Here is a 24,446-nt window from a genome sequence, read left to right on the forward strand (position 1 = left end):
ACGAGCGGCAGATACATTGTGAAGCAGGGTCATTCCCACCCCCCTGGCCTGAGCCCCCCACTCCTGCCTGACTCCCTAGCCTGTCCCCCCTCACAGCCCCCCCACTAGTCATGGCCACCATCTCCGATTGCTTTCCAAGGGAAGGAAGCCCCTGGCTGCCCTCAGTTGACATGGCCACCCCTCTGCCCCACACCCCAGACTACCTAGAGGGACAGAGAGAGGAGAAGGGGTGAATGTAGCATTGATCCCATAGGCACCAACTGTGTGGGTGCTCTGGGGCAGGAAAAATTGGTGGGTGCTCTGCACGCACCGGCAGCCAAACGCCCCGCCCCAGCTCACCTCACCTCCACCTCCTCCCCTGAGCGCGCTGCGTCCCCGCATCTCCTCCCAGCACTTGCTGCCACAAAACATGTGACTCCAAACACCATGTTGTTCCCTGTAATTTTCCATGGGAGAACGATGGGTTTCCCTTCACTTGGCAGAAGCAATAAAAGGCCCTGGAGACATCTCCATTTTGCCTCTTTCCTGCTCACACCTCTGGACTATGAACTTATACTAATAGGAGCATCTAACCAAGGGCCTGAGGACCTTCCAGTTATTTGGAAACAACCAGAGACTTAACAAGCCAGAAGTTTATTCCATCACTGCTACAAGCCTAATAAGACCATAAGGACGGCCACACTGGGTCAGACCAAAGGTCCATCTAGCCCGGTATCCTGTCTTCCAACAATGGTCAATGCCAGGTTCCCCAGAGGGAATGAACAGAACAGGGAATCATCCAGTGATCCATCCCCTGTCACCCATTCCCAGCTTCTGGCAAACAGAGGCTAGGGACACCATCCCTGCCCATCCTGGCTAATAGCCATTGACGGGTTCAGTCACAGAGACCCCCTTGAGACTGTCATCTGATGTGCTGAGACTACCTCTGAGCCCATTTTCCCTGCCAGCTTGGGACTCCAGACCCCTGCCTTGTTGAGCCAGACACGCTAGCCAGCTGCATACACAGACCCAGGTATCGTCCATGCCCTCAAAGCTACAGACTTTAACCAAGAACTGCTCAGAGGTCACCTATCACCAGCACCCAGACACCCAGCTCCCAATGGGATCCAAACCCCAAATAAATCCATTTTAATCTGTATAAAGCTTATACAGGATAAACTCATAAATTGTTCTCCCTCTATAACACGGATAGAGAGATATGAACAGCTGTTTGCTCCCCCAGGTATTAATCACTTACTCTGGGTTAATTAATAAACAAAAGTGATTTTATTAAGTATAAAAAAGGAGGATTTAAGTGGTTTCAAGAAATAACAGAGAGAACAAAGTAAGTTACCAAACAAAATAAAACAAAACCCGCAAGTCTAAGCCTAATACATTAAGAAACTGAATACAGGTAAATCTCACCCTCAGAGATGTTCCAATAAGCTTCTTTCACAGACTAGACTCCTTCCTAGTCTGGGCCCGATCCTTTCCCCTGGTACAGCCTGGTTAGCTCCAGCTCCAGTGGTAACTAGGGGATTTCTCATGACTGGCCGCCCCCTTTGTTCGGTTCCACCCCCTTTTATAGCTTTGGCCCAAGGCGGGAATCCTTCGTCTCTCTGGGTTCCCACCCCTCCTTCTAAATGGAAAAGCACCAGGTTAAAGATGGATTCCAGTATCAGGTAGGCAGTGGAGGCTCGCAGGAAAACAGAGCCATCTACAGCCAATTGTCCTAGTCAATAGGAGACCTCAACATGCTAAAACACCATTAATGGCTCATGCTTTGCATAATTACAGTAGGACCTCAGAGTTAGGCTATATTTCTAGTTTCAGTCCCTGGCTGTCTTGGCTTCTGCCAAACCCAGCCAAGCAGGGCGCGCTGATGAAGGCTGGTATGTTACCCGCTGCCCCCCACGTCCTGGCGGTGCCCAGGGCCCAGCCAGATGCAGCAGGACATCTATTGGGGGGTGGGCAGGGGTCCCCTGAGCCCCAGTGGGGGGAAGGGAAGAAAGAGCAGAGGGAATTCTGGGTAATGCTCACTCCTATTGCCAGGGGGACGTCATGCGGCCCAAGAAGGGGGGGGTTATTGCCCCAGGACTCAGGCACCCAGCTGGGCCCAACTCCACAGCCAGGTCCCCCAGATCCTGCCCCCACCCCTGGGATGCCCCCAGCAGCTTCCGTGCAGCGACCTGCAGGGCAGGAGGTATCAGAGGAGCTGGGGGTCAGGTGGTGAGGGAAGGGTGGGGTTGCCCCCCCCCCCAGTGTCTGGGCCCATGCGCCAGGAGTCACTGCCCCCATCCCAACCAACCAGGCCCAGCTCCCGGGGTGGCTCCTTGGGCACCACGAGCCTGTTTCCAGGGCTGGTTCTATGGTGAGTCCCCGCTCCCGGTACCCGGCCCGGCTGGCGCAGTTCCAGGCTGGGTCGGGTTGGTTCCCCCCGCGGTCGTGCTGCACCAGCTCAGCCTGGGTTTGAAGGGCTCCTTGCTGCTGTCCAGGGTTCGTGTCAGGTTCCATGAGCCCTGGGAGTAAGGGCTACGCCGGGTCTCCCAGGATCACTCTGGGCATTTCAACACCCCCCACTGGAATCTTCTGGTGTGGAAAGAAAGTCCCTGCTTCCAGCTTTCTGTCCAGGCCGGTGTTCCTGACGCTGTGAGCGTCATGCTCCTTCCCAGAGCACCCTGCGCTGGGGTCAGTGAAACACCCACGGTGACCCACAGATGCCTGCAACACCCTGGAGAAGTCCCCCTTCCTACTGATGTGTCCGTCGCAAGATGGTCCAGGGCAAAAATTGGAACCTGCGTTCCCTCTATCGCCGCGCCGCAGTTAGGGAATCCCATTGCGCAAAGCCCTTCCGCTATTTCACGCACATTGCCGAGAGTCACGGTCCTTCGTAGCGAGGTGCGATTAACGGCTCCGTGCGCTAGTGTTAACGCGGCACCCGCGGTCGACTTCCCCACTTCCTGAGGATTCACGACTGACCGGGAGCAGTCTGGAGTCGCCAGCGTCCACAGAGCGCTCGCCGGGCGCTTCTCCACGAGAGGCGTCTCTCATCTGGGTGTCCTTGCGCCGCAGGGCTGGGGCGAGCTCCGCACGCAGGCCCAGGGAGGGGGCTTCCCTCATCTGACCGTTCTGTAGCCGTGGGTCGTCGTCCCAGACCGGGCGAGTGGTAACTGCAGATAGTGGGGGTGGGGGGGGCGCAAAGATGCCCCCACCACCACCACAGCCACGGTCGGCTTCCTGGTGACTGCCAAGGCCCCTCCAGCAACATCCTCGTGACCATGGCGCCTGGGCGGTCGCCCACCTCCCCCACACTTAAGGCCGGCCCTGCCAGGGTCGTCCTTTGGGAAAATGATGCCCTAGGCAAACATGTATTTTGGCGCCTTGGCCCCTGCTCCCTCCCCCAGCCCCACAACCTCCCTCTCACCCCTGGCCCCCGCGGCCTCCCCCCCCCCAGTGCCCCGACTCCCTGAGCTCCCTTCTGCACATCCAGGCAGGCTACTCCAGACCAGCACTCGAGCAGGTACATACATTTCCCTGCTGGACTAATACTCAGTTCACCAGACCCGTGTCACCCGTGAAGAGGAGTTATTCTCATGGGGGCCATGCAGCTGCCGGGCGAGGAAGTGGGGGAACTCAGCCGGCTTCCCTGTGCCCCCTCTGGCAGAGAGCTGCGCTGCCAGCCCGGCCTCACTTCCCGGCTCTGGGCGATGCCTAGTGGGTCTCAGCGGGAGCATCGCTGCTGGTGCCTTTCCCATGCACAGGCCAACTCGCACCCCGGCAGAAATCTGTGGGGGGCCATGTGACCCCGCGTGCCCCCCACACACACGTCGCTTATCCCAGACCTGCATAACAATGTGATCCCACCACTCAGCGCTTGTTTCCCGAGCCCCAAAGCGACGCTCCACCGTGTGCAGCCGCTCCCTGAATGCCAGGAGGAAGCTGGTGTTGTTTCTTTCCATGGCACACAGCAGCTCAGGCAGCTCTGGTTCCTGTTCAGACTGGGAGCTCAGGACTTACAGCCTGGCCAGCCGCTCTGCGTTCACAGCAGCAGAGAGACGGGCGGGATCCATCCTTTCGCACAAGGATGGTGGGTGCACCGGAAACAGGGACCGTTGGAAAATGCTGCGAAACGCAGTCGGACCAGCAGGGGATGCTGGGACAGAAAATAACGCACCGCGGAACACTGAGCCTGCCCCCATGACACGCTGCGATCCCCCCCCCGCCTTCCCACCAGTCCTAGCTGCAGAAGGTGCCGAGTCGCACGGTGGGATAGCTACCCACAATGCACTGCTCTCGCTGTCGACGCTGGAGCACCAAACGTGGACGCGCTCTGCCGGCAGAGGAAGCGCAGTGTGAACGTGCAATAGCGAGGTTGTCATGGCGCTTTTTGTCGACAACACTCTGTGGTGTAGACAAGGCCCAACCGTCAGAGGAGCGAAGCTCTGGAGCAGCCTCCCAAGAGACCTAACGGGTTTCAAGACTGAGCGTGAGACGTTTCTGGAGGGGACGGGATGAGGAGAGATCCCACAATGGCATGGAGCCGATCCGCGACTGCTAGCAGCAAATCTCTCCAACGGCCGGAGACGGGACACTCGCTGGGGAGGGCTCTGAGTTACTACAGAGAATCCACCCCCAGGTGTCTGGCTGGTGGGTCCTGCCCACGTGCTCAGGGTCTAACTGGTGGCCGTATCTGGGGTCAGGAAGGAATTTCCCTGCCCCAGGTCAGATTGGCAGAGACCCTGGGGGGGTTTTACCTTCGTCTGCAGCCTGGGACGCGGAGCACTGGCAGGTTTAAACTAATGTCAATGGTGGATTCTCTGTAACTTAAAGTCTCTAACCCATGATTTGAGGCCGTCAGTGACTCAGCAGGACGCTGGGGGTCTGCTACAGGAGGGGGTGGGTGAGGATCTGTGGCCTGCGATGTGCAGCAGCTCAGACCAGATGATCAGGATGGACCCTTCTGGCCTTAAAGTCTGTGAGTCAATGAGTCTGTCGCACCCTGTGGGCCGGCACCCCACGACTGCCGGGGACTCTCACCGCGGGGCCCCCCAGTTCACGTTGATCGCGGCATACATGCTGGCCTGGGCTGGCTCCGAGGCAGGGGGCTGGCCCCCCCGCTTGGCCTGCAGCACCTGGTTGTCCAGCTCGGCGTAGGTGAGTCCGTCAGTACCGGGGTCGGGCTCCTGAGGGTGGGAGGGGAGAGAGTGACTGGAGTGTGTGTGTGTGTGTGTACCAACCCCCACCACACACACACATGCACACAGACCAGGGCTTGTCCCCTCCAGCAGGGAGTGACAGGGACACACACACGCACACACACACACACACCCCTCTGCAATCCCAGCTGGCGATCCTGTGACGAACTGGGAATGTTCTTAATGTTTTCTCTGAATACTGTGTGAGTGCCTCAGTTTCCCCAAAGCATTTCTTAGGTATCTAGGTGGGGGGATCAGGGTGTAATTGTTGCAGAGCCCAAGAAGGCCCCTGTGATGGTGTCTGCACAGAGAATGGCCGACACTCTGTCTCCTGGCAACTGATGGCCTGGCCCCCCATCTCTGCAAAGGTGCCAGCTGAAGGTGCTGGAGAACAAAGAGATCAGGTGACCTCCTGGCCCGGGAAAGAGACAAAGCCTAGAGGAGGGGCTGGAGGGTGAGTCAGTTTGGGAGCTGGCTGGGGACGAGGAGTGAAGTGCAGACGTGGGGGTCTGGCTCACTGCCCCCCAGAATGGACCCGGCCGAGGGGTCCGGTTCTCTGTACCTACAAGCTCTGTTTTAGACCCTGATCCTGTCATTTAATAAACCTCTGTTTTACTGGCTGGCTGAGAGTCACGTCTGACTGCGAAGTGGGGGTGCAGGACCCTGTGGCTTCCCCAGGACCCCGCCGGGGTGGACTCGCTGGGGGAAGTGCATGGAGGGGCAGAGGATGCTGAATGCTCCAAGGAGAGACCCAGGAGGTGAAGCCGTGTGAGCTTCTTACCCTGGAGACAGTCTGCTCCAAGGGAGAGGAGGCTCCCCAGAGTCCTGCCTGGCTTCATAGGGAGCAGCTCCAGAGCATCGCCCGGGGACTCTGTGACCGATCCCATAAGCCCCTCCCAGCAACCCGACTCCCACCCCAAAATACTGAGTTTGCCAGATCAGGTGAGTGGGGCCCATGTGGGTCAGGGTTGGGGGTCAGGCCCCATGGGGGAACCGGGGACACTTACCAGGGTCTGCAGCTCTTTCTCGTCATCGATGGAGGAGTCTGCGGAACAGAGACACCCGCTGAGCTGCACCCCCGGCCGGCCCAGAGCAGAACCCCACACCCAGCTCCGACCCCCACATCCAGCCAGGGGGGTCAGAGCTCGGCACAGCCACCCCTCCCCCGCCCCACAGCATGGGCCAGGGTCATTAGCCCCGTGTTACAGAGAGGAAAACTGAGGCACAGAGATGGCAGCAGAGTCTAGGGGGTTATGGCGGGGCAGGGGGGCTGGGAGTCAGGATGCCTGGGTGAAGTGAAGGGGGGACACACAAACTCCAGGCCTCGGGGGGAGAAGGGGGGACACACAGAGGGAGTCCCTGAACTAGAGGGGGAGGGGAGGGGGACCCCCCCCAGGAAGCTGGCCGGGAGGAGGCAAGAAGCTCAGCTGACACCGGCTACCTCTGGGACCCTCTGCTTAGTCCCGCCCAGCAGCAGCTGTGAATCAGGCCCCGCCCCATGTGGGTGGAGCCCCCACAAGCCCCGCCCCTCTCCAGGGGTCCTGCCCCACCCTGGTACCCCCTTGGGTGTGTTACTCACAGATGGAGTCTTGCTGATCCGGGGCCTTCAACACCCCCAAGGGGCTGGTGCTAAAAGAGAGAAAATCCACTTGTAAATGTCATAGCCCCCCACCCGCAGGGAGATTCCCCATCACACCCAGAAAGCCTCCCACCCTGCCTCACGGAGCAGCCGAGCTGGGGAGCTGCTGGACAGGGAGAGGCAGAGGCTGGAACAGAGGAACAGCTGGGAGCTGCATGGGGGGGGGGTGTCACTGCTTTCCGGGGTGGGTGGTGGGTGAGGGTGGTGTGACTCCAGCTGTCCTGGGGTCATGCCCCTCCAGGCAGGCCCAGAGCACCTCTGAGGAGTCCTGGCCCCCACCCCCCACTCCCCCCAGAGCCGGGAAGAGAATCCAGGAGCCCTGTGACCCCGGCAGGTCCATAGGGAGGTGGGAGGAGCCGGGTTCCTACCTGCTCAGTCTCGGTGCGGTTCCTTTTCCTGCAGAGGGACACAAACCAGAATCTCCCATGAGCCGATCGGGATCCCCCAGTCCCAGCACCCGGCCACTCACCCCCCACAGGGCAGCAGGGATGGGGGGACTGGGGGGTCCCCTCTGCTGCTGGTGCTGAGCCTGGATCCCTGCTGGGCTGGGCCGGACCAGCAGGGGGCAGCACAACACCGTAGCTCAGTAGCACTAAAAATATTTTTATTGATGATCCTTTTCACACAGCAAACCTCTGAGTGCGACTCCCCTTATATATTAAAAAGTTTAATTTATTTGTATTTATATATTTAATGCCATTATAAATGCTGGAGGCAAAGCGGGGTTTGGGGTGGAGGCTGACAGCTCGTGACCCCCCCCCATGTAATAACCTTGCCACTCCCTGGGGGGTCCTGACCCCCAGGTTGAGAACCCTGCCATAGCAGGCAGGAGCCTGATCCACAGGCCGGTCAGCTCCCCTGGCACCCCATGAACCTGAGAGGCTCGGTGCCGGTGACTCTTTCTACAGGGACCCCCTGGCCTGGTGCTGAGATGCAGCCACCTCTGGGGAGGGGTGTGGGGACTGGTTAAATGCAGCCCCTCTGGGGCGGGACGGCTGTGGGCACAGGGATTACCCAGGCAGCAGAACTCCCTGCTGAGCCCCCGACCCCACCCATAATTGGCTTTCCCGGCACAGTCCCCCAGCCAAGCTGTGACCCCACCCCACCCTGCTTAGCGGCGGGTTTAACCCTTCCCTCGCTGGGCGGGGCACTCACTGGCTCGGGTTTTTCTGAAGCAGACGAAGGCCACGAGGACGAAGAGGAGGATGGCGGCCGCTGTGCTCACCCCAGCGGTGATGGGCCAAGTCAGAGCCAGTGGTTTTGATTCACCTGGGAAACGGCAGTAGGCTGTGAGCGGCTGGTCTGTTCCCCCCGGCCCCCAGCCCCTCCCACCCCTGGCAGTGCCCAAGGGGCTGGGACACCTCAGGGTGCAGGCAACAGAAAATTCTATGGGGAGGATGTTGGGGGGTCCTGGGGAATCAAGTGGGATCAGAGCCAGCAAGATTTGGGGGATTGGTTGCGTTGGGGGCACTGGGCCGCAGGGTGGGGGGCTCAGTAGGGGGCGCTCTCCCCATCGGTCAGGGCTGGCCCCATTGCCCCAGCACGGCGCTAGGGGGTGCTGTCTGATGCAGCCTGGCGTCATTTCTAAGGCATTTCACCCCCTTCCTCATGGCCACACCGGCGCAGGCCAACGGGCCCATCTAGCCCGGTATCCTGCCTCCCCTGCTGGCTGCTGCCGGCTGCTTCGCAGGGAGCTCCAGGCCCCTCCCCCCGCCCATGGCCACTGATGGGCCCAGCTGCCCCCAGAGGAAGCCTCCAGCTGCCCGGTTAGTGGCGGGTTCGTGTCCGAGCAGGAGGCTTCGCACCCCTCCCAAATCCGTCTGCGGGGGGGCAGGAGTCACTGCCCCTAAGAACAGCCTCCATCCCTCCCCTTGGGCAACCACTGGGGGAACCTGCCCCATAATCTGTGACTCAGTAGATTCCCCCCCAACCCCGGTACCTGGCCCCGCGCTGCCCGGGAGGGTGGGAGCTGGTGCTGCTCCAGGCTGGGCCGAGTCGGTTCCCCCTGCGGGAATAGAACCAGCGTCTGTCAGAGCGGAGGGAGGGGCTGAAACGCCGACTCAGAGATCGCCCCCCACCCTTCGCGACCAGCGGTGGATCAGATGCCGGGCGAGCAGGCCGGGCTAAGCCCCAGCACCCCGACCCTGGTCCCCCGCAGAAGCATGGGGGAGTGGGAAGGGGGCAATGGAAGCCTGAGCACCGGGACGGCAGGAGGTCTCGCTACCTGCAGGGGTCTCAGGGCTGGGGGAGCTCTCAGGAAGGAAGGCAGCAAGGCATCTTTATCCCCATTCTACAGGGGGAAACTGAGGCACAGACCGATTCACTTTCTTTAGTGAGCTCCCAGGGGTAGGGACTCTCTTCACTCTGTGTTTATGCAGCACCCGGCACAATGGGGATCTGATCATGATGTGGCCCCTACATGCTCCCCCAACACAAGGGGTCCAGCGCTATTGAAGCCAGCGTTTGCAGAGGTCTCCACTAACTGTGGGCATCTCAGATTGTGGGCACGTGGCCTGAGATTCCCCCAAGATTGAGGGCCCCCCCTGCCCTCCCAAGGAAGGACACTTCTTAAAACCGCGATGTGCTCCCATCACACAGAGTCTGTGGCCGCGCCAGGAGCTGGGCCAGATCTCCTGGGTCCCAGCCCAGCACCGTGTCCACCAACCACTGATTCTCCTGCAGCCCCTGCCTCATTCAGCCCTGGCGGGGGCACTGCCTGGGGCAGGGCACTGGAGAACAGAGGGGATGGGATCACGGGATTAAATAGCGACTCCCGGTTCCTACGCACAAGGGGCAGCGTTAAAGTAGACTCCCTGCCCTGAGTCTCCAGGGGCTGCTGCTCCCCCTGGCTGGGGAACCCCCCAGTGACTCCGTCCCTGCTCCCTGGCCGGGCGTCCCCTCTGCGGGGTCAGGGCTCAGGACAGAGCCTGGCACTGAGTGTCCCATTGGCACCGAGTCCCCGTGAGGGTCTGGCTGGGGGTGGGGCTGGGAACTGGGACGCTGAGCCGGGCCCCTCACCTCTCACCACCAGCTCCATGGGGTCGCTGGGGTACGACACGGTGAATGGCTTCGATTTGCTGTGATAGGAGCAGCTGTAGCTCCCGCCGTCCTCCCGGCTCACGTTGCTGATGGGAAACACAGCCCCAAACCCGTCCGAATCCACAGGTGGGAAATGACGTCCCTCTTTATTCAGCACGAACCGCATGCCCCAGCGCTGGACCCGACACCAGACACTCACGGCTCCCCCCAGGGAGACCCCCCCACTGGGGCTCAGGGAGATGTTGGGTTTGGGGTAGCTGGGCTCTGCAGTGGGAAGCAGACAGGCCGTGAGACACAGGCCCCGTCACTCACTCCTGGGGCCCGTCCTCACCACGCGGCCTCAGTGGTGGATCAGACTGGATCCCTTTTCCTTCCCTTCCCTTTCCCTTCCACAGGGCCAGAGTTTCCTCTGAGCCCTGAGCTCACAGCATGAGACACGGAGCAACCCCAGCCCCTGGGGCCCAGAGCTCTGCTCCCCGGAGGGTGACAGGCCAGGCCAGTCTCCAGGGTCCATTCACTCCCTGGCTTCTCTGCTGGGAGCCAGGACTCCTGGGTTCTCTCCCTAGCTCTGGGAGGTGTGAAAGTAGAATAAATTATCTTGTTAAAAATAGAAAGGATTAAAGAAATGCTGTATGTACCTTTAAGCAGAAATAAATGTTGAAATACAGGTGTCAGGAAGAGAAACATTAAGGCATAAACAATGAGTCCACTTAAGCTAATGGTGGAACATTAACCGGAGATTGGTAGAAGTTAGTAAGGAAATTAACTATGTATCTAGCCTCCGGTGAACTTGTCAGTTCTGCTTTCTTTGTTATCTTGTCAAGTTTGCGCCCTTTTTATCTGTATAAAATAAGGTAGTGTGGGTCTTGCCTGGTGCTCACATTCTCTGGGTGTTATTAGCAGAGCGCTGTGCTAATAAAACAGAGTGGTCTGACAAACTGTGAGTCCTGAGCCTGACTTTAACAGAGGGGAGTGTGGTCTAGTGGGGAGAGCAAGGAGGATTGGAGCCAGGACTCCTGGGTTCTGTCCCTGACTCTGGGGGGGAGTGGGGTCTAGTGGGTAAGAGCAGAGGGCATGGGGGTGTAGCCCTGAGGATTAATCTGTTGGTCTGTATAAAATGTCTTTTTGATAAAAGTGTGTAGGCTGCATAGATTAATAGAATTTGCAATAGCTTTAATGCAAGATACCTAGAAACTTCTAGACCAGACATTCTGGCCTATTTCCTCTGTGACGCTGAAAGCAACCTTTAAGACCCTTACTCAGAAAAGTGATACTAGGAAACAAACCTACGCAAATTGTCTAGGGACTTTCTGAATATCTGCTAACCTTTCACCTAGTTAGGTGCAAAAGTAGGGTATTTCTGCCCACAAAATATAACAAGTCTACCACAAAATACGTAGATAGTTGTCATTAGTACGTACACAAAGGTCAGCCTATGAAAACAGGTACCCTCACCTTTTCATGGGGGAAAGACAAATTTGGGCATAAAGGGAAGGATTTTTACCTATAAAGGTGTGATAATCCACCACTAGGGCAGGCGATACATCTCTCTGTTTCCTGGTCGTCTCAACCTGCTTCGAAGCCTCCTTCTCCTACGAAAGCTGTCAATGCTAGTCGTAGTATTAATTCTTTGTGAGTATGAAATAATTCTTAATTTCTACTTCACCTCTAAGCATCTATGCTAAGAAGGGTTTAATTTACAACCAGTTTCTTTATAACTATACTTCCTCTAGCAGAGGTGTGAAATTCACTTTAGTACTCTTTGCTGCAGAGTGCATTTAGAACTGTATAATATATCATATCTCTTAAAGAATTGTGATACTTTGTAATCTCATACTGCTTTTAACATTTTACATTTACTTCTTGTTTCATTGATTTTAAATAAAAGGTCTTGTTTGACTAAACTTTGTCTCAGTGTAATTCCTGTTATACCCCAATCTCCTTGGTATTAAATTCTGTGAAGCCTGATTCAAGACGAACTTTTATCTTCTGATCACACATATTGGCGAGCCATACCCATATTATTAATATCTATTAATTATTACTAACATTCTTAATTAATTAGAAAATTAATTATTAAATAAAACTAAATTAAGTGGATAAATTCCACTGTCCCTATTAACCCTCCCCAAATCAGGCAACAGACTGGCGAGCCGCCAGGAGGAGATTTAAGGTGTGTGACAGGAATTTCAGGGAATTTCTTTGAACCGTAAGTAAATAGTTAATTTCAGTACAATTCTGAAATCTTATTCTTAAACCAGAGACAACTTCCTGTGATTATTGTTGCTGGCAGTACGCCCAGTATTTCCGTTTTGTATTGTGGTTAAGCAATCTTAAGGTTTTTACTTTCACTTTTGCCTAAAGGATTTTAACTGTGTTGATAACTGAATATTAAAGTAATAAAGTTTAAAAGTGATATATGTGCACAGAAAGGGGTTTTTATATATTGAAGAAGTTAATGAATGGTACCGAATAAAATAATTCGCAGCCGCACCTGGATCCGGTGACCCACACTAGTGGTGGCGGGGAGTTAATAAAGCAAGGTATTCATAGCCGCCAGAAAGGCCGCAATCAGTCAGAACTTGAATAGTTCAAAGATACCTTATCTTAGTCCCATTAACTCTTCCGGACTGCACCTCTGATCCGTCTGCCTCAGTATTCCCCGATATTTGGCAGGTCCCGACAGAGGGGAAAGACCTCTCGATCTGCTATAAGCCATCGAGAGAAGAGAGAAGAGAGTATCCCCACTCCCTCTATTTACTTGGGACTTTTATGATACAGTGTTTAAACCGGTGTACAAGGGGTATTATCCTGTTGTTTCTGTGAAGGGACGCCTTCTATATCAGAGTAAATCAACAGAAGATTGATTCTAGTGAATATACTAGACAATACTAGATTCTAGTGAATATACTAGAAGAAGAAAGAGATGAATTCTCTATTTCATATTAAGAGTATGAAAAATGAAGATATAACAGGAGTGGAGTGTGTTGGAATTTCTAGTAGTTTAGCTTTGGAAAACTTTGCTAGGAAATATATTCAGGAACATGGTGGAGGTTTGGAGCAGCTGAGAAATAGTGGAATGATTTCTGAGCAGAGAAACCCGTGGGGTTTTGTGAGTAATGTATTTGAGAATGAAACAGAGCAGAAAAAGAAAAGAGCTAAGGTGGTGAAGGGAATAGCTGTTGAATGCTTGCTTGTAGCTTGTAGTTCATTGGGAAAGAAATTGGATAAAAAGATGGAGTTACTCAGGGAAGTTCAGCAGATGCTGGTAGCCTATAGAGTGGACCGTGGTCGGCTGTTGGAAAAGATTCAAGAACTAGAAAAGGGAGAAAATAGAGCAGAGGAAGTTGAAGAATTGATTCCCATTCCTATTGGTATGGTGGACCCGACAGAGGTAGAAAATCATATTGGACCAGTGACTAGAAGTAAAACAAGAGAATTAGCTGAAGCAGACACAGTACCTTCAGAAGCGAATCTTGAATCTGTAGAGTCAGAAGAGGAAATTGGCAGTGCAGAAAAAACTGACAGTCTGCCGATAAGAGACGAAAGTTCTGAAGTGACAGTTCAGGAGGCGGAGACAAGTGTCACAGTCAGTGAAGCAGTTAGTGACACAAACAGAGAAGCAGAGAAAGAGGAAAAGATCTCTACTTCTGTAGAGACAGCTTCTGTGAGTGAAGAAGCGATACCTTTACAATCGGTCATTGTTCAAGGGTTGGAAGAGGCTGTATCACAGGTAACACAGGTAGCTAATGCATGTGATGTAGTGATCTCTAAGTTACAAAGAGAGCTACAACAACAAGCAGGGAATAGAATTCCTGCTCCTCCACCCAATGTTACATTAGCACCATATAGAGTAGAAAATCCAGTCCCTTTGGGTGGACATTTATTGGCATTTGGGCAATCAACATTGCCTAGACCCCAGGAATTTCGTGGGTTCTCTACACCCCCGTGGTATATGCTGGTATCACCTAGTGTATCAGTAGAACGCCCTACCACGCCAGACTTTAGTGGACTAAGGGATGTCCTGCGTCAGTGTGGAGACACTTTGAATGTAACCCATAGACATTTCATGGAAAATTATCCTAGATACCCAGGATTATCTCCAGTGGAAAGTTTTGATGGTTCAGATGAGGAAAATGTGAATCCAGGTAGAAGGAGGCAAGGAATAGAAATTGTAGATTTAAGCTCAGATGAAAGCTCAGATTCAGATCCAGAAGAAGGAACTGCAGGTTCCAATTCTGATTGTCCTGTAGCAGTTGTCACAGATATTAAAACCTTAGACCTGGTAGCTAAGCAAGTAGGAATGATGGAGGATTCTTCAGTTGCTATGCATGCACAACGTGTGCAGGAGACAGCAAAAGTGTTTGGCTTACCAAGGGAAGATTGGGTTAAAATCTTACAGCTCACAGTGAATCGAGCATTGTGGAGTACTTTGCCACTTAAGTTTAGGGTAGGAGAGAAAAGTTTTCAAGAGACAGTAGCCCTATTGGAACATAACCAGCACCCAGGGCAAGCTGGAGTAGCAATTCTGTCTAACCTAAAGCAGAAACCTAATGAAACTCCACATCAGTTTCATTTGCGGTTAAGTGCAGCTTGGCGGAGTCATATCAAAGAGGAAACAGATGAACTGCCATACATCAGTTTGCTAGTTAATAATTCTCTTCCTCAGTTAAGAGAGATGGTTAATATGCATATCACTGATGATATTTCTTTAAAAAGAACATTAGCCTTACTGGCTAAAGCACATGCACAGGGAGGCTCTAAATTAGGTCGGCGTGGAGCCCCGGTTGCAGTACTTCAGGAACCACAAACTAATCCTACGGTGAGGATTGAGGGACCTCAACCTCAGCCAGGATTAGGACGAGGAGTTCCTAAATTCCCTAAGTATCAACGTTGGCAAAATGACCCTAACCCACGTAATAACCCTGCACCTTCGAGTGGCCAGGCCCCTCGACAGGGTTATGCGTTTGAATCCTATGCAGGAGCCCGGGATCGTGTTCCTTTCTTTTCAGATGCTGCACAGAACAGTTCACGTCTGCAGAGATCTAAATCACCGCCTTTGCACAAAACTGAGGACTCAGTTGTGAAAATGTTTAAAACAGTCCAACAGGCGCTGAGGCTCAACGACGGGCTATCCGAGAACTTCATGCCCGTGTGAATGAGCTGATGATGATGGAAGGCCAAGGCTCAGCAACCTTGAACCGTCCAGTGGCCTCCGTCGATCCATCCCCTTTTCCCCAGTGGACAGCCACTCCTCCAGAATTGGCTGCCTCTGAGGAGATAGAGGAGGAACCCCTTGATTATCTGACAGCATATGCTGCATGACTACAAACAACCCGAGTGTAGTCATAACCCGTTAGGCAGAGATACAAGTGGAAGACCCACAATATCTGCAGTGATAGAGGACTAGACAGGAATCTCATTATAGATACTGGAGCAGCAATCAGTATTCTCCATGTCGAGGATCCTAGATCCTCTCCTCTATCATCAGGATGTACCAAGACACTTGCAACCTTTGCAAGTAATCAGGTTACTACCACACTTTCTACACCCCTTGAAGTACAGATAGGTCATTTAAGAAAGAATCATACTTTTGCATTAATGAAGTTAGCAGACCCAAAGAATTCCTTATTGGGAACTGATTTCTTATACAAACAGGGATGTGTTCTTGATTTGTGTAACCAATTATTGTGTCTTTCAGTAGAACAGGAAAAGGATGACTCTCCAGTAGTCATACCTGAGTGTGGCATGGTATCTCCTGTGGAGGACTTTGAACCTGAAGGGTATGATTTGGACAAAATAGTGGCTAAACATGCAGACCAACCTGAGTTACAGGCATTACTGTACAAACATGCAGATGCCTTTGCTAAACACAAACATGACTGTGGATGCATGGCCGTCACTATTGTTGTGGAAGGAGGAGAAATTTCAGCCCAAAAACAGTATCCTTACCCAGAACAAGCAAATCCATACATAGAAAAGACTATTAAATCCTTGCTGACACAGGGAGTACTACGAAAATGTACTTCCACTGCAAATTCACCTATTTGGCCTGTTAAGAAACCGGATGGTTCATGGCGTCTCACAATAGATTACAGACGCCTAAACCAAGTCACACCAACTTGTGCCCCTACAGTGGCCAAAATGCCAGATCTAATCAAATCCTTTGATCCAGAGGCTGTATGGTTTACTGTATTAGATATCAGTAACAGCTTTTGGACATTACCATTGGCACACATTTCACAGTACCGTTTTGCATTTAGTTTTCAGGGAGTGCAATATTCTTGGACACGTTTGCCCCAGGGATATAAAAACTCTCCAGCTTTATTCCATGCACAAATGAGACGGATACTGTCATCATTTTCTAAACCAAATGTTCTATTTCAATATGTAGATGATCTGTGTTTAGCAACACAGACGAAAGAGGAGCATTTAGAAAGACTTGACGAGCTCCTGCAAATTCTAAAAGAAGCAGGGTTAAAGTGCAATCCAGCCAAGGCTCAGCTAATGGCTAATTGTGTCTCTTTCTTGGGCCTCACCCTGACAAAATGGGGTAGAACCCCAGCGCAACAGAAGGTGGATGCAATCCAAACATTGCCTTTACCACAGGAACCTACGGCTTTAAGAGCTTTCCTAGGTTTAACTGGGTACCACAGGGATTTCATCCCTAATTTTGCTTCTATTGCAGGTCCTTTGTACCAACTTCTAAAGAAAGGTGTACAGTGGGAATGGTCTGAGCAACACACGGAGGCAGTATCCCAACTAAAACAGGCCATTATCAAGGCTCCGGTGTTGATCACACCAAATCCTGAAATACCCTATCATCTGGAGGTAGCGGTGAGTGTTAATGCGTTGGCGGCTGTGGCCTCACAAGAAAGGCATGGGAAAATCAGACCTGTGGCCTATGCCTCACGTTTAATGTCATCAATTGAACTCAAATATGACAATTGTGAAAAGTATCTATTGGCAACCAGTTGGGCCATAAAACACTTTTCTTTTCTAATTGGCCTCAGCCCGATCATATTACACTCATCGCACACTCCTCTTCAGTTTTTACTGTCCAACAGGGTAAAAGATGGGCAAGTTTCAAATGCTCGCCTTGCTCACTGGGCATTATTACTGCAAGGAAAAGATATTGCAGTCAAACCTATTAGGACACCATCCTTGTTACCAACAGCTCTATTGTATCAGGGAGAGCCACACAAGTGTCCCAACTTTGATCAATTGGATCTAAGGGGGGAGGAAAAACAAAAGCTCTTTCAACCTTTAATCCAGGAGACAGATCCCATTAATAGGTATAAATTCTTTGTTGATGGTTCTAGTTATTACCATCAAGGCAAACCCTATACTGGGTTTGGAATCTATGCAGTTCCCCCTGAGGGGAAAGGAGAGCCTTGGGAAAAGGCATATTCATGCACTCCACATTCGGCTCAATATGCAGAATTAGCTGCAGTGGCTTGTGTGTTGGAGTACTGTGTGCAGTTCTCCATCACCACCACATACCAAGATATCTGTCTGTTTTCAGACTCTGCATGGGTATGCAATTCTCTCACAGAGTTCCTACCATATTGGGAAACAAATGGTTTTACATCTTCTGATGGCACACCTATTAGGTATGCATCACTGATGAGATACATCCATTGGTTAACAGTAATAGTTACTGTCTCAGAGCGGCCAATCAAAATAAAAAAAGTAAAAGCTCACTGGAAATTAGACCCTTATGCTATGGAAAATGAGAAAGCTGATAAATTGGCCCGTGAAGGAGCCCGATCAGGAGAATTTTGGGAAAGTAAGGATCAGGAGTATTCTGTTATTACCCCTAATCCTAAATGTCCTATAGCTGCAACTAAATTGGTACAACCCAATATACCAGATCTAAAAGACATGCAAAAATTGGATAAGGACATAATAAAAGTAATTTTAGAGCTTTCCAAAATAGACAAAGAGGGATCACTAACAATAGACCCTTTGTATAAACGACATGAACAGCAGTTACAAGTCGTAGATGGAGTTCTCATGTATACAGGAGGTCCTTTCCCTGTGTGGGTAGTTCCAGCTCACCTACGAAGGGAAATGATGTACATGGTCCATGACACTCCTACAGGAGGACATCAGGGAGTGGACAAAACTGTCCAACGTCTTGCATCTGTAGGGTGGTGGCCACTTCTTAGGATGGATGTGCAACAATATTGTGAAAATTGTCTGGCATGTGCCCAAGCTAATCCTACTCCATCCAAAAGAAATGCGCCACTAAGATCCCAGGTGTATGAAGGTCCGTGGATGGCTTTGCAGATTGACTTTGTAGGTCCTTTGCCAAGGACCCAAAGAGGTAACCAATATTTGTTGGTGATTATCGATCCTTTCTCAAAGTGGATAGAGGCATTTCCTCTTAAAGCCAATACTGCAAAAGCCACTGCCAAGGTTTTGGTAGAACAAGTCTTCTCTCGCTGGGGGATCCCTGCGAAGGTAGAATCAGACCAGGGATCACATTTTACAGGACAGTTCTTTAGGGATTGTCTTAAATTGATGGGAGTCCCGCAGAGACTACACATCCCATATAGACCACAGTCATCTGGGATGGTGGAAGCAGACCAATCGGACTATAAAAGTGATGTTGAGGAAACTGGTTGATGCCAATGGACGTAACTGGGACACCCTCATGCCTTTAATTTTAATGGCATTGAGGCGACACAACTGCATCTACTGATAAAACACCTTTTGAAGTGATGACAGGCCGAACAATGAGATTACCAGAACATTTAATTTGGCAAGCTAGTGGCACTCAATTAGAGGGAATAAAAATGGATACCTACCTGCAAAATCTGCAAAAACATTTAAATCACATTCACTTGCAGGTAGCTGCTAAATTGGGAAAATCCAGACGTAAGGCAAAGGCTTACTTTGACAAGAACCAGAGAGAGAATACTTGGGAGGTAGGAGATCAAGTAATGTTATTGTCATATAAGTCACCAGAACATGGATTGTGTAATCGATGGATTGGACCTTTCCAAATCATTGATAAACTCAGTTCAGCAGTATATAAGATCAGAATAACAGGAGGAAAGCATAATAGAGACAAGATTTATCATGCTAACCAATTAAAGCTGTATCGATCGTCCAGGTCGCAGGAGCAACTTCCTCCTCAGGACTTAAGTGATCAGACGAAATCGCAACAACTGGAGCCCAGCAGTTTGCAACCATGAAATTGACATTGACATTTTTGACTTATTACACCCTTATTGTTGCTCTAAGGGTAGGACTATGCCAAAATATTAAGTCTGGAACTGAACTATTGCAACCCCAAGAAACCAGACGACCGGATCGTACTCAGTTGTCTGAGCCCAAGCAACAGAACATACCAACAAAGAAGGAACGGACTATTATACTTAATCCAGAACTGGTCAACAACCCGATTCAACAGGTTAAGGGAATTCGGGGGGAGGATGTTATTTTTGAATATCAATTAGTAGAAGTAACTACCCTCTAGTGGTTGGAAAAAGATGTGTTAATTGCTTTTAAAGTTAATTGCTTTAAACAATGATCAGAAAAGAGATCAGCATTTGGGGAAAGAAATTATATGTTCTGCATATGGGGAATATGTTGTAAGCACAATTACTGATGCATTACGATCCTTAAAATTAGGAGAAGTCCCTGACTTAATTAAGGATAAACAACTAATGAGTTGGTATTGTCCTAAATGTTTTCAAAAGCTGGAAAAGGAAAGATCCACTTGTTTGGATACATGCCAGCATTTGTCAGTGGGTGCTATGAGAGAGATAGGATCTGTGACACCTCACCCCAACCGAGACAGTTGTTCTCTTACAAAAGATTGTATGATGGCACGGTCTTTGTATGTCTCATTCACGGTCTCGTTACCGGTGTTTGACCCAGACAGAGATGTGTACAGGCAATTGGCTGCTATCCATTCTATAGGTCACCTCGAAGATGACATCTACAGGGAACGCGTTAATGCACCTCCCCTGGTAGTCTATCACACTCCAACTCAGACTTGGAAGGTACCACAGATGGCCTGTTGTTCTGAAAAGGGACCCCAGTATATCTGTAGGTGTAATGTGTTTGAAACAGACACTGTTTTGTGTGGACTACAGGAGAGAAAGCACAGAATTCATCATCGTCATGCCTGGTGAGGCTGACCACATGGAAGACTCCGATGGAGAGGGTGACCTATGCTGGAAGGAACCAATTTTGCGTGGTTACCAACCAAAAGAGGTACCAGTATGGTCCCTTGGAGTGTCCTGTCACAGAGCCAAATTTCTGTTTTACCCCAGAGCAACCCACGGTAATAGGAAATCAAGTTATTTCCCCTATTCCTATTTTTGAGAACATTACCATTATTCAGTCTAACCCTGATTACCAGAATTTAACTATTCAAAGTACACCTACTTTTCTGGCTTATATTCCACCATTAGGGTTGCAACTGAAATCCTTAATGACTCGTAAAGAGACTCACCTCATTCAAATTACTAACAATATGGATGAAGCCCAACAAGTTATTACCCAATTAATGAATGAAGGGAATGAGTCTGTAACAACTTCCAGAGAAAATTTTGGATTAGAAGTATGGATAATTATCCAAGGAATTGGGATTGTGATTAATTTCCTTATGTTAGGTTATATGCTGTATAAACGCAACAAACCCAAGCCAAAAACTAGGCAGAGACCTAGACAGACACCCAGACAATCCCCTAAACAAATGCACAGACGAGCACCATCTGGGGATAAAGATGAATATATATACATGGTGCCCATTCCTGATACATACCAAAATTTGCCCAGGTATGAAACTAAAAGGGCCCCACAGATATTAAGTCCTAAGTGACGGGGTTTCTTTATGTAAACCACCCCGTCAAAGGGGGGCGTGTAGCCCTGAGGATTAATCTGTTGGTCTGTATAAAATGTCTTTTTGATAAAAGTGTGTAGGCTGCATAGATTAATAGAATTTGCAATAGCTTTAATGCAAGATACCTAGAAACTTCTAGACCAGACATTCTGGCCTATTTCCTCTGTGACGCTGAAAGCAACCTTTAAGACCCTTACTCAGAAAAGTGATACTAGGAAACAAACCTCATAAATTGTCTAGGGACTTTCTGAATATCTGCTAACCTTTCACCTAGTTAGGTGCAAAAGTAGGGTATTTCTGCCCACAAAATATAACAAGTCTACCACAAAATACGTAGATAGTTGTCATTAGTACGTACACAAAGGTCAGCCTATGAAAACAGGTACCCTCACCTTTTCATGGGGGAAAGACAAATTTGGGCATAAAGGGAAGGATTTTTACCTATAAAAGGTGTGATAATCCACCACTAGGGCAGGCGATACATCTCTCTGTTTCCTGGTCGTCTCAACCTGCTTCGAAGCCTCCTTCTCCTACGAAAGCTGTCAATGCTAGTCGTAGTATTAATTCTTTGTGAGTATGAAATAATTCTTAATTTCTACTTCACCTCTAAGCATCTATGCTAAGAAGGGTTTAATTTACAACCAGTTTCTTTATAACTATACTTCCTCTAGCAGAGGTGTGAAATTCACTTTAGTACTCTTTGCTGCAGAGTGCATTTAGAACTGTATAATATATCATATCTCTTAAAGAATTGTGATACTTTGTAATCTCATACTGCTTTTAACATTTTACATTTACTTCTTGTTTCATTGATTTTAAATAAAAGGTCTTGTTTGACTAAACTTTGTCTCAGTGTAATTCCTGTTATACCCCAATCTCCTTGGTATTAAATTCTGTGAAGCCTGATTCAAGACGAACTTTTATCTTCTGATCACACATATTGGCGAGCCATACCCATATTATTAATATCTATTAATTATTACTAACATTCTTAATTAATTAGAAAATTAATTATTAAATAAAACTAAATTAAGTGGATAAATTCCACTGTCCCTATTAACCCTCCCCAAATCAGGCAACAGGGGCCAGGACTCCTGGGTTCTGTGCACAGCACCACCACTGACTTGTAGGGGACTGTGTAAGTCTCTACTGTACACTGAGGTTTATAACCTTCAGCTCCGCCCATCACCCCCTAACTGATGTGTTGTCTGGGAAAAGCCCCCTCCCTGCTGCTCTGCAGCTCCCCCTGCGGGCAGGGATCCCCCCTTCCTCTGCCCCAAATCTCCAGCAGCTGCTTCTCTCCTCCCCAGCTGGGGAACCCACCAGAGACTCCGTCCCTGTCCCTGGCCGGGTGTCCCCTCTACTGGGCCCAGGGCTCAGGACAGAGCCTGGCTCTGAGCGTCCCATTGGTGCAGAGACCCCCCTGAGGGTCTGGCTGGGTATGGGGCTAGGAGCAGGGCCACTGAGCCAGGCCCCTCCCTCACCTCCTACAATGATCTCGACGGGGTCGCTGAGATACGATGAGTGACTCGGTTCCGTTATGGAGCGATAGTCGCAGGTGTAGCTCCCTCCATCTTCCCAGCTGACACTGGGGATGGGAAATTCAGCCACGGTCCCATTAGGCACCGTCGGCACCTGCAGGTTCGGGTGTCCAGGTTTATGCAGAATGAACTCCATGCCCGGGTCCTGACCCTCACAGCGGATGGTGATGCTTCCCCCGAGCGCCACCACCCTGCTGGGGCTCACCCAGATGGTGGGTTTGAGAAATTCACGCCCTGCTTTCAACAAGAGACAGAAGTTAAACAGCGGAGACACAGCCCCCCCCCCCCCCCGCCTCCCCTCCACCCCATTTCAGTCCATCTGTCATTCGGCCTCTCTAGGAGTCTGTCCCCTACCAGGGTTGGCATTGCCTGCCCATGGGGCTCGGGGGCAGGGGGTCACCCAGACGTAGCTCAGGACCCGGCTGCATGAGAGATCACCTGCCCCACCCGGCCCCACCTTAGGCCAGCCAGGGGGCCTGACCTGTGGCCCCCCAGAAGCTCTGCCCTCTACCCCGTGGTTGGAAATAGACAAGGCCGGCTCTGACTTTTTTGCCGCTTCAGGCAGGGGCGGCTCTAGGAATCCGGCCGCCCCAAGCATGGCGGCATGCCACGGGGGGCGCGCTGCCGGTCGCCGGTCCCGCGGCTCCGGTGGAGCTTCCTCACGCATGCCTGTGGGGGGTCCACCCGAGCCGTGGGACCAGCGGATCCTCCGCAGTCATGCCTGCGGGAGGTCCGCTGGTCCACGGCTCCAGTGGACCTCCCGCAGGCATGACTGCGGAAGGTCCGCCGGAGCCGCCTGACGCCTGCCGGCAAAATGCTGCCCCAAGCGCACGCTTGGCGCGCTGGGTTCTGGAGCCGGCCCTGGCTTCAGGTGGCCCCACGCGAGCGCTGCGCCACCTGAAGCCCCGCCCCCACGTGCCGCGCCGCGCCGCCCGAAGCCCCGCCCCCCCGAGTGCCGCACCATGCAAGCCCCCACCCCTCTGAGCGCCACACCGCCCAAGCCCCCCCGTGCCATGATGCCGAAGCCCCGCCCCCCCGAGCACCACGCCGCCCAAAGCCCCCCCGCAAGCGCAGTGCCGCTGAAACATGCCCCCCCTCCAAGCGCCGCCCAGTGGAAACAAAAACAAACCAAAAACAACCCTCCAGCACCACCCCACTGAACCAAAAAAAACCCGAGTGCCGCCCCACCCCAAGGTGCCACCCTAAGCACATGCTTGGTCGGCTGGTGCCTGGAGCCGGCCCTGGAAATAGATTCTGTGACCAGAGGGAGAAGTGTAGAAAAATCTCTGCATTAGGCATCTTCACATAACTTTCCTACGACTTTGTATTGTGCCTCTTCATATAACCTGGTACGGGGTTTATCCCTGTGTGACCCCTGTTTTCATACAACTTTGTATCAAGTCCTTTGATATGGGAACTTTCTATCAAATCCTTATATAGAGACTTTGTATTGAGCCTCGGTATAAAGTTATAGCCCCTAAGGATAGGTCAGGGAGAAGAAAAATGTCTTTTCCCCAGGAGTAGAATAAGATCTGCCCCCTTTTCATCAATTGCCCTGTTGAATGGACGAGGTGTGAATGAGGAAGGCAGCACCTCCAGACAGCTGCACCCCTTGGAGAGGGGATGGGAGGTTGTGATGGAGTAGGAAGCACAGACTGTCTGTGTGGGGGAGGGGAGAGCCAGAGGTTTAGGTGAGATGCAGGAATTCAAACTGTGAGCTGAGCTGGGCCTGGGGGAGGGGAGGTGACACCTCTGGCCACGGGAGACAAATTAAGGAGGCGGAGGAGAGAGGAGGGTCCGGAGAGGACTGGGAGACGGAAGTTGGCTGAAGAAGAGAGGGGAGCAGGTAGACCGAGCTCTGATCCCCGGGGGGGGGGGGCTGTGAGGCCCCCCCAAGATGGACCTATCCGGGGGGATCTGGTTATCTGTGCCTGCAAGACCTGTGTTGGACTGTGTTCCTGTCGTCTAAATAAACCTTCTGCTTTACTGGCTGGCTGAGAGTCCTGGTGAATCGTAGGGAGCACGGGGGTGAAGGGCCTGGTTCCCCCACACTCCGTGACAGAGGTAATAATTGGAGATATACCAATCTCCTAGAACTGAAAGGGACCTTGAAAGGTCATTGAGTCCAGCCCCCTGCCTTCACTAGCAGGACCAATTTTTGCCCCCGATCCCTAAGTGGCCCCCTCAAGGAT

The 24,446-nt window shown here is 51.5% G+C and overlaps 1 protein-coding gene across 1 annotated transcript; it reads right to left on the minus strand.

Moving 5' to 3' along the window:
* Positions 1–3,417: 3,417 nt before the first annotated feature.
* On the minus strand, positions 3,418–22,513 carry LOC120393552 (leukocyte immunoglobulin-like receptor subfamily B member 3). The gene is made up of 8 exons (XM_039518179.1): positions 22,198–22,513; positions 9,832–10,116; positions 8,753–8,818; positions 7,969–8,082; positions 7,182–7,209; positions 6,754–6,803; positions 6,182–6,219; positions 3,418–5,162 (listed from the first exon to the last, which is right to left on the minus strand). The coding sequence occupies exons 1-8, from the start codon at positions 22,388–22,390 to the stop codon at positions 5,013–5,015; spliced, it is 924 nt and encodes a 307-aa protein (XP_039374113.1). The 5' UTR covers positions 22,391–22,513; the 3' UTR covers positions 3,418–5,012.
* Positions 22,514–24,446: the final 1,933 nt, after the last annotated feature.

Source organism: Mauremys reevesii, unplaced genomic scaffold, assembly GCF_016161935.1.
Source record: "Mauremys reevesii isolate NIE-2019 unplaced genomic scaffold, ASM1616193v1 Contig23, whole genome shotgun sequence".
NCBI classification, from domain to species: Eukaryota; Metazoa; Chordata; order Testudines; family Geoemydidae; genus Mauremys; species Mauremys reevesii.